This window comes from Hibiscus syriacus, unplaced genomic scaffold, assembly GCF_006381635.1.
Source record: "Hibiscus syriacus cultivar Baekdansim isolate YM2019G1 unplaced genomic scaffold, ASM638163v2 tig00110163_pilon, whole genome shotgun sequence".
NCBI classification, from domain to species: Eukaryota; Viridiplantae; Streptophyta; class Magnoliopsida; order Malvales; family Malvaceae; genus Hibiscus; species Hibiscus syriacus.
This window is the reverse complement of record NW_024062610.1, coordinates 1,434,153-1,444,563: the sequence shown is the minus strand read 5'-3', so window position 1 is coordinate 1,444,563 and position 10,411 is coordinate 1,434,153. Positions and strand designations below refer to the sequence as shown.

The window sequence follows — 10,411 nt, the reverse complement described above, 5'->3', positions numbered from 1 at the left end:
TAAAATAATACATATTTAAGTTTGAATGGTAAAAGAAGTTTTATCTTTTGAATATTTTAAATTAAAAGATATTGATATCTGTTTAATGTCGAATATTAAAAGATATTTGGTTAGATTAAATCTCTTGAAAATCTCCTATAAATAGTTAGTAAACATGTTATGTTTTTCACATCTTAGGGTTTGTTTGTTTCACGTAAAACATTTTTCGGAAAATGTTTTTATCATTTTACAGTGTTTGGTTGGAAGAAAACTGGTTGATCAACGTAAAACATTTTTCTGGTAAACAAAATTTCCTTTGTGTTTTCTGGAAAATGACTTACGGTCTGATTTTTCGTAAGTCATTTTTCAAACTTTTCACCTCAAATAATAAATACTCAAAATAATTTTATTTTTGAAGATGAATCTCAGAATGTGATAAGTACACCTCCTTTTAAACAACGAAACAAAGTTGAACACGACGACGGCGACAACAACGATCAAGGCTGATGACCTTAGCGTACTCGACAAGCCTCACGCCATTATCATTTGACCACTCTTCAGCATATTCAAGAACATAAAAAATATAAATAAATTTTATTTGTAAGAAACAATTTATTTTTCTAATACAATTATTAATTTACTTTGTAATTAATTTTTTAAAACTTAATCCAGTTGTGACGAGTTCCATGATGATTGTTGCCCAAGTATTTGTTGGTGTTGCCCGTTGATCAGCGACTATAAACGACTACATTTTTTGAATTAGAAGGAACTCGTCACTTTTTTTAATGTTTAAAATTTAAATTATGTTTATAATTTTTAAAAATATTTTTTTAAATGAATTGGTGGTGGTGAGAGGTGACGAGTTCTATTAATTACAATAAATTAATGTCCCGCATGTAGGGGTGTTCATTTCTTCGAATTAACCGAATTAACTGACCGAACCGAATTAGTTCGGTTAATTCGGTCGGCCACCAAATTAGTTCGGTCGGTTCACGGTTAATGATTTTTTAGATATTCGGTTAATGGTTAATTCGATTCAAAATCAGTTAATTAATTGAATTAATCCTTAAATATTTTTTAATATTTTTCCACCCCATAATATGCTGTCCCCACTTTCTTTATGTGCTCTTCGGTTATTAATTCTTTTATGCCTTGATTTGTGTTCGGTATGGGCACGAGATGAACAAGTGGAGCATGGGCAAAAGTATATAGCGGAACATGGGTGAGGCAGCAGCATGGGGCTACGCATTTGTTGGCTTCCTGCTATTTTATGCTTCCCCCCTTTACAGAAACTATATGATGCAGGCGCAAGGAATTTCTGGGTTCACAACACAGGCCCCCTCGGATGCTTGCCCAGAATTATCGCTACATTCGGAAAAGACCCGTCCAACATCGATGAACATGGCTGCATTGTCTTGCACAACAGAGCTGCCACCATTTTCAACCAGAAACTCAGAGATATCTGCCTTCAGTTCTTGGCACAATCTCCCGAAGCCAACATAACATACGTCGACATATACTCGATAAAGCTAAACCTTATTTCAAACTCTTCCCTATACGGTAAGCAAGCCTAATACTTAAAAATCATTCTTCATGTTCATCGTCTAGTTTATTCGAATCGAATCGGATTTCACTCTCAGGATTCCATAAACCAATAGCAGCATGTTGTGGCTATGGCGGAGCACCGTTGAATTTTGACAACTGGGTACCCTGCGGTGTGACTAAGGATCTGAACGTGACCATTGTGACGGCAAATCCATGTAACAATACAGCTGAGCACATAAACTGGGATGGTACTCATTACACTGAAGCGGCGAATAGATTTGTTGCAGATCAAATACTAACAGGAAACTACACTGATTCAAATCAAAATAATTAGATATTATTTAAATTAATTAAATATTTGATTCAAATTAATTAAAATATTAAATGCAAATGTTTTAATCAAATTAATTAGATATTATTTAAATTAATTGTAATTTTTTTAATTAAAAAAAATATTAAATTCTAAAATTCTAAAAAAAATCCGGTTAAGTCGAAAATTAATCGTATTAACTGAAATTTATTCGGTTCGGTTAATACTTTTAAAAAAAAGTTCGGTTCAGTTAACGGTTAAAAAAAAAAGTTCGATTAATTCGGTTAAGGGTAATTCGGTTCGGTCGTCCACCGTTTTAACCGAATGAACACCCCTACCCATATGTGGTCCATTCATCCGGATCTATTAAAAAATTATATACATGCCCACCCTAAAATTTCCTTTGATTCAATTTTTTTCTTTTAAACTCGAAGTTTTCTTCATTAATTAATATATGTGTGCTCACCCTGAAATTTTAACTGACACCATAAAAAAAAATACCGTATTTTCTAAAATAAAAAGTGGAGTGCCCTACTTTACCCGTAAAAAAAACCCGTTAGCAATTAGAGTAAAAGACTTTGCTGATGCTAATGCTAATGCTAATGCTAATCCACGACGATATATACGTATTTGCACTTAAAGGAATTTGCAAGTGGGACCTTAGAAGTTAGAATCATTGTTAGCTCTCCACTGCTCGCCCGCACCGTCATTCATCATCACCTTGATTCTTTTCAGCGCCTGCAACAGCCACCAAAGTAGGGTTTGAATCATTAGAGTACATGCCGATGTTTTGCTAAAGTGAAAACACCTACGTTGCATGTTCAAAAGTTCATACCATTTACACCCACACAACAGTGCAGAATAAATATTATCAAAATCTGTTCGTGCCAATACTTCTATTGCGATTAAAATGTTATAGGTATATGATCTAAAATCAGTACATCCTGGAATAAGTTGCTTGCAAATTAATTAATGAAGATTAACCGTTAAGAAATCAGAACAAGGAAATATGTGTGTGTGCGCGTATATATATATTAACAAATATTAAGCACTTTTGCTCAATGGTTATCGATTGAGAGCATTGCACAGTCAGAATAAGTACATCTTCACTTCCAAAGTCGGCTTCTCGTGGTCCTGAAAGAACCTTATCCTTTTTTGTGGCCGATATTAACTAGGATATTATTCCTGTATTTTACCTAAACAAGCGGTTGGGCATTCACCGCTAACCCTATAATTGTTTTTATCCTCTTTGTCATAAACGTAATGACATGCAAAAGTGGGATGTCTATATTGCATGTTCAAATATTTCTGCAGCTAACCTAATTTCCATGTTCTCATAACCAGAGGGAAAGTAAGCAATCCCTCAACTCGACAAACCCATGATCAAGCTTTATCACCAACTAACATTTTTATGACATGTTAGAGCTAGTGTACTTCCTTAATTAGTTAGCTAGCTAGCCTTGCAACTTGTCTTTAAAGGAATTACTCGCTCAAGTCAAGTCACAACCAGAGAGCATGAGAATATATAAAGAATCTACATATGTGACTTTGAGTGTCATTTGACATGTTATCGGTCGTGTAAAGTACCATTTTGGATAATTACTTAAACTTATTTTCCCCGTCATGTCCTTTTTCCTCTCGGTCTCGCCTTTCTATTACTTTAGAAAAAGATTTGCGTCATCCTATAGAAGCCTATATTTGATTCTGAAGACCCCTCTGAAAGCAAATAGGTTTTGGCCTTTCCCCTTTTGTTTCTCGACTTTTCATATGAGATACATTCAATTTCGTCCGGAATTATTTTATATATATATATATATAATAATATAATTTGTGAAAATATTTTTGATAAAATATAATATATAATTTTTAGAAAATGATTTTTAAAAATTTATATATTATATAATTTTTGAAAACATTTTTAAAATATATATAATATATAGTTTTTGAAAACATTTTGAAAACATTTATATATTATATAAGTTTTAAAATATTTTGAAAACTTATATAGTATATAGTTTTTTAAAACATTTTTAAAAAATTATATAATGTATAGTTTTAAAAATATTTTTGAAAAATTATATAATATATAATTTTAAAAACATTTTTGAAAAATTATATAATATATAATTTTAAAAACATTTTTTGAAAACTTCTATAATATTTTTAAAACATTTTGAAAACTATATAATATATAGTTTTGAAAACTTTTTAAAATATAATATATAGTTTAAAAATATATTTTTGAAATATATATATTATATTATTATTATTATTATTATTATTATTATTATTTATTTCCTTTTTATCAATTTCTTTTTATGTTTTGTTTAGGGTCCAACAATAGTCTAAATAACAGGTCTGATCCAGCCCGTGGGAGTTTAGGGTTTGGCAACCCTAACATATCAACAGCACCGCACAGGGGGCCAAACGGTGCACCGGTCGACCGGGAAAATCGGGACTGCACCATCCCGGGATTCCCGACTACGTGAACAACGATTAGCACAAAGTACACGGGAACAACCCCGTTATCATCGAAGCAAGCCACCGGTGGGGTGGGTATAAATACCCCACCACGGTGACATCAAGGAATACACACGAGAACATCAACAGAGGGAGAAAACCCACCAGAAACCATCATCGGCCAACAGAACACCAAGAACAACAGTCAGTACCACAACATCGATCAATAAAAACCACCAAAGATCCATCGTACACAAGCACATAACCATCATCAAAACCACAAAACCACACCGAACAACAAAAAAAAAATAGTGAACCAAACCATTTCAAAACACACATGCAAAAAGATTAAAGAACAGTAAACAACCAAAGCCTCGGAGCAGAAGGAGCAACCGAGATATCGAACGGTCGCCAAAAAAGGTAAAAATCGAAGGTTGTTCCCTAGATCTACGCAGGCGGGGTCGAGGGGGTCATTTCAGGTTAGTTTAGTTTTTCCCGACCGCCGCAGCGGTCAGAGCAGCGAGAGGCCACCGGAGCGGTGGCCGAAAATTGCAAAGGGAGAGAGATTGGGAGCTTCTCTCGTTTAGTGAAGAAGAAGAGTGAGTGAAGAATAGGGGAAATGAGAGGGGAAGAGGTGTTTTGACCCATTTATATACAATGGGCCATAGTGCAAATAAAGGATTTTTAAATCCTTTCCGTCGTCCCTGAACATTTAAGTCGCATTTTAATTTGGTCACCATCTGTAAATTTACCTCCATATTTCCAATTTAATCAATTTAGTCCATGCTTATATTTTTTTTTATATTTTGGGAATTGGCACCTAACTTTTTTTTTTCTTTTGCAGTTCATTTTAATATCAATCTAATCCATTAATTTCAATTTGTCTCAATTTGATCCTCTAAGTTGTTACTTTATTTTATTTTTGATTTTTTTCTTTTTTTTATTACTTTTTAAATTATAACATTTTTTAATATTTTTTAATATTTTTTATTTTTTATTTTTTCTTTTCTTTGATTTTTTTTCTTTTTTTTATTATTTTCCTTTGACTTTTTCTTTCTCTCACTTTTCTTGTTTTTTGCTTTATTTAATTTTTATTTATTATTTTTTTTGATTTATTTTCATTATTATTTTTTTATATATATATTTTTTATTTTTTTCTCTCTTGATTTAATATTTATATGTTTTATTTCTTATCTGTTCATTTATTAATTCATTTTTTGTCTAACGATCTCTTTTTAGATAAAGTCCAACCGATCAAAGGTAAACAATTCGAATCGAATGTTTTAAATTTTAATTTAAATTTCAAATTTTCGCAATTAAAACAACCGATAAATTAATTGGTACCGAAAGGGCGGTTCAAGGGTGCTAATCCTTCCTCGACCGTAACCGACTCCCGAACCCGACACGTTTCTGGTGAAACGCAGATCAAGTAAGATGGTGTCCGACCCACCTAAATTCGTTTTAAAATTGTCGGAGGCGACTCTAACCCAATTATTCAAGTCGAAGCCCAATTCCGGATCCAACCGAAAGACGGTTCCGACACATATTATCTGCTAAATGGTTTAAACATTGTCCCCAAGTTACCAAGTTTAAACATTAATTTTGAAAGAAAATTATATGATTTATTAACGGTGCATCAAATTAGTCGAAATGCATTATACTATGTGTAATAACTTGGGGACAACATTTAAGTTGTGTTTCTTCTGTTTCTTAAATTATGTCCGAATAAAATTTTATGATTTATATTAACGTTGCATCAAATTAACCTAAACTATAACTGTTAGGTATGGCTCAAATTTTGTAATTATGTACCAAGTTTATCTATTATAAATAGAGATGTAACCTAAACCTATGAGACATTGACTAAAACTTCTAGCGCCGCCTAGGCACCGAGGACGTAAGCACATTGCTGAACCTCGTTAAAATTCTTGTGTTCTTTCGTTTTTTTTACCCAATTTTTCAACAATAAAAAAAACTCTAGTTTTTTTATGAAATATATTTAACCAAAAATAGCTGCTGAAGCTAAAATGCAATATTCTATATTATCGTAAAAGTCACCTTTGCTGTTGTTAGATTTTTAAGCCCGTTATCTAATCAACTTTCTCAAATGGTAGTAGAGCAGCCTTTGCTTGGTCAAAAAAAGGCGAAGCTTTTGTTTCAAGGTTGTAATAAAGAACTAGAGGGATTAAAAGACGCAGCAGTAGTAGTTTGAAGTGACCTTATCCATTACTATTGCTTCACAGAATCGTAGTTTGACCACCACATTTTTTGTCATTGGATCACCAAATCTTTTCTTCAGAACCCCTACATCATGTGTTTATTTTATACATTTCAAAAGAGTGGATATCGAGTCAGTTTTCAAAAAATTCAACATGTTATCGGTTAGGCTGACGTCTAACCACTTTCCTTTTCCCTGTCTGTTTGAACTTGCATGTGCATTATATCGACAGAGCTCGTGAATTCCCACTAAAGCTAGATGGAGATTCCCATCCCTCTCTAGCTTATCTCTTGGGCCAATACCCTCACCAGCTTAGCAGACTAAGTCGTATCATCTGTGTGCTTTTAATTAGTGCACTCAGATGGTGATTGATCAGGCTACAACCATTGAGCCTTCCAACTTCCTAGCCCTGCTAGAATGGATAAAGTGTGCAGGCGCATGCGACCAACTAAATATCAATGGTTGTGATTAATTCATGTCAACATGTTGAAGCCAATTAGAGTATCTGTTCACATACAAACATTGAAATTATTGAGCCACAATTCTTTGTTGGATCTTATCTTCAAAACCACACTGCTTTGATCAGAAAAGAAAAATGTTGCATTTTATGCACGCTAGTTGTCGATAACACGGTTAACTAATAATAGGGAATGAATCAAATTGTTAGTGGAATATATGATGAAATTGACTAGGAAATCCAACAAATAGCTGAAGCCCTGACGTTAATTATGACCGCTCCAATTTCGAAAAACGTAACTAAGGATGCGCTTGATTCACGAAATGTAATATTATCATTGAAAATAAGATTATCAGAATATTACATTACTTAACACATTATTCGGAATATCATATTATCTTGTTTGATTTATTTGACAGAAATATAAGATTACAATGTTTGGAAGAATGAATATAAGATAAAGAAAAATATATATTTTACCAAATTATCTTGAGATAATTTTCTTTTTTAACAAATGAAATTTCATAGAAAATATACTTTTTATTATTTCTAATTTATATATATTTTTAATAAAATTTATATACAAATAATTTATTATATATTTTTTTATTACACCGGTATAAGTATGTGTTAATTGCTACATTTTTTTATTATATTTTATCCTACATGTATGAGTAGTACAAAATATCATATCAAATTATTTGACAAAATTAATAAAAAAATATAATAAAGAAAATCTATACAATATTTATAAACTTATTGTTGGGTGTGAGTCCCACTATGTCGAAACCCATCACGATAAAAAAAAGGGTTGAAATGTAAAAAGGAGTTGCAACCTAAAATGTGATGCAACTTAAAATGACAACCATAAAATAGGTTGCTTAATTGTTGAAAAAGGGCTATGTTATTTTAAGGGTAGTTTTGAAAGAAGAGAAAGTAAAATGTAAAACTGGGGATTTATCAGAAAAAAAGGGAAGTTTTGAACTATTTCTTTTATTTTAAGGGTATTTCTGTCTTATTCGACGGGAATTGTTAAATACATAAGATATGCAAGGGAATGAGATTCTAAGGAATGTAAGGAGGGAAAAACATTGTTGACAATACTTATTTGTCTCTTGATGGGAATGCTTCTAAACTAAAAGTGGATATATGATTCCGCCCTCTAAAGGCAACTGTTATGTAGCTGGTTTATTTCACACTCTGCACGCCTTTAACAATCATTACTTGTAATTGACAATATTTTTAGTAAATTACTTGTTTTGTAATTAAACTATCAATTTTGATATATTTTAGTACTTAAACTTTTAATTTTTTAAAAATCATACCTAATGTTTACATTTTGTTTCATTTTAATACATCGTCATTAAAAACTTAAAAGCACTATATTTTTATGGGTAAATTACATCATTCATCACTTACATATCATCTCACACCTATTTTGGTACTAAAATTTTAAACAAATTCAATATAACTACTCAACTTTCAAATTGCTCCTATTTAATCACTCTAATTTATTTTATTAATATTTTTTTGATGTGACATTATTATTATTATTTTATTAATATATAATTAAAAATAATTTTTTTGAAAGTTAGAGTGATTAAATTAGGAGTAATTTGAAAGTTAAGTAATTAAATTAAAAAAACAAAAGTTTAGTGACCAAAATAAGATTAAGAACATAGTTGAGTGATGAATGATGCAATTTACCTATAAAAATATATCATGTGCAAATCATACTAAAACGAAACAAAAACTAAACGTTAAATATGATTTTAAATAAATTAAAATTTTAAGTACTAAAACATACTAAAACTGATAATTTAAGTACTAAATACATAATTTATCTTTTTTAAGCCACTAGAAATATTAATCAAATTTCCAATGAAGAATACGACACAAAAATAAAAGTAATTTATATAATTCCTCTTCAAATTTGTAGTTGTGGTAGAGTGAACGTGATAATATTAAGAGAGAATAACTTCAGTGACCGAAAATGCCTTATAATATACGATTTTAACAAACTTTTTTTGGATTTGCGAAAATGACCAACAAATTCGCAACACGAACTCCAATTTCGCAACACAGTTTCCAAATTCGCAACGTGATTTTCCAAATTCGTAAAACTGAATTTCAAATTCGCATCTCGATTTCTGAATTCACAACGCGAATTTTGTTTTCACAACTCGATTTTCGAATTCGCAACCTGAATTTTAATTTCGCATTAGGTTTTATTTTCGCAACACAAATGTTTTGGATATATAACTACGCAGCAACGACAACTCATAACCTAAATCCCTAAATCTCAACTCATTCCATCTCCATCTATCACTCTCTCCAGAGATATCCGTTCTTATATCCAACGATATCCTTCCCCATCTCTATTTTTTTTTGCATAATTTTATTTCTATATAATTTTTCAATGATTTCTCTCCCAAATTATCAACTATCAACTTAATAAAGATATGTTTTTCTCTAAGTTAGTGATATGATATGTAGTTTATAGCTCGTTTGTTTAGTAAATTAATTTACAATTTGTAGAATAAAACCATCTAATGTTGATCATGTTTGGATAGATTTGTGTTTTGGAGGGTCATGGAAGAATATTCATGGTGTTTTACAATATATGCCTTTACCCATGAATCTTCAACTAAAACTGTCATTAAAAAAGTTAACTTATGAAACTCTAATATTACGTGTTGCAAAGAAATTTAATTTAGAGCCTCTAAGTGGATTTAGGCTATCTTATCAGAGAAAATGTAAAGTTTATTTGTTAACCGACAATGAAGATGTTAAACGATTCATTGCTTACATTAGTGTTTCGCAAGAAGATGATGTTACATTGTATGTTGTTGAACCTAGAAATAGTGAAGTTGGGTCAGTAGCGGGTAGTAATCAACTAAGTTCTTCAACCCCAGTTTATGGTGCTCACAATGTACAACGTTGTTATGAACCTCAAAATTTAATGGTTCCACCACAATTTCATCACCAAGAAAATTTTGTTTCACCACATTTCCAATACCAAATACAATCTCAAAACCCACAACCTTTTCCTAATCCAAATCCCAATAAACTTTCAGCACCAAATTTCGATTTTCGTATTGATCAGTTAGACGATTACGAGCCAACAGAAAAAATTGTGAGTACTAGTCAGTATTCGAAATTTGATCTTGGCCAATACCCGAACTTTGATCTTGGTCAATACTCAGATTTTGAAGACGTTTCAGAAGAAGAAACAGACCCTGCGTGTAATAATTTTGATATTGGTCAATACCAGAATTTTGATGATGAAACAGCCGCTGCCGAGGAAGATATTATTGATAATAATGAGGAGGAAGTTACGACTGTGAATGAACATGTTGAACATCCATTCTGTAATTTATATAACCCTGAAAAATAAAAAAAAAGAAGAATAAGTCCCCGAAGAAAAGAAAAAGAAGAAAAT

At 31.4% G+C, this 10,411-nt stretch overlaps 1 protein-coding gene across 1 annotated transcript; it reads left to right on the top strand.

The window, feature by feature from the left end:
* The first annotated feature begins 1,214 nt into the window (after positions 1-1,214).
* Positions 1,215-1,858, top strand: LOC120216782 (GDSL esterase/lipase At1g54790-like). The gene is made up of 2 exons (XM_039214113.1): positions 1,215-1,539; positions 1,620-1,858. Exons 1-2 carry the CDS (start codon positions 1,215-1,217, stop codon positions 1,856-1,858), a joined length of 564 nt encoding a protein of 187 aa, XP_039070044.1.
* The last annotated feature ends 8,553 nt before the right edge of the window (positions 1,859-10,411 follow it).

Excerpts from the sequence above, each read along its gene's own strand:
- LOC120216782 (XM_039214113.1), top strand. The coding sequence starts at position 1,215 with ATGGGGCTACGCATTTGTTGGCTTCCTGCTATTTTATGCTTCCCCCCT. Across the intron at positions 1,540-1,619 it reads TTCAAACTCTTCCCTATACG|GATTCCATAAACCAATAGCA; the intron begins GTAAGCAAGCCT and ends TTTCACTCTCAG.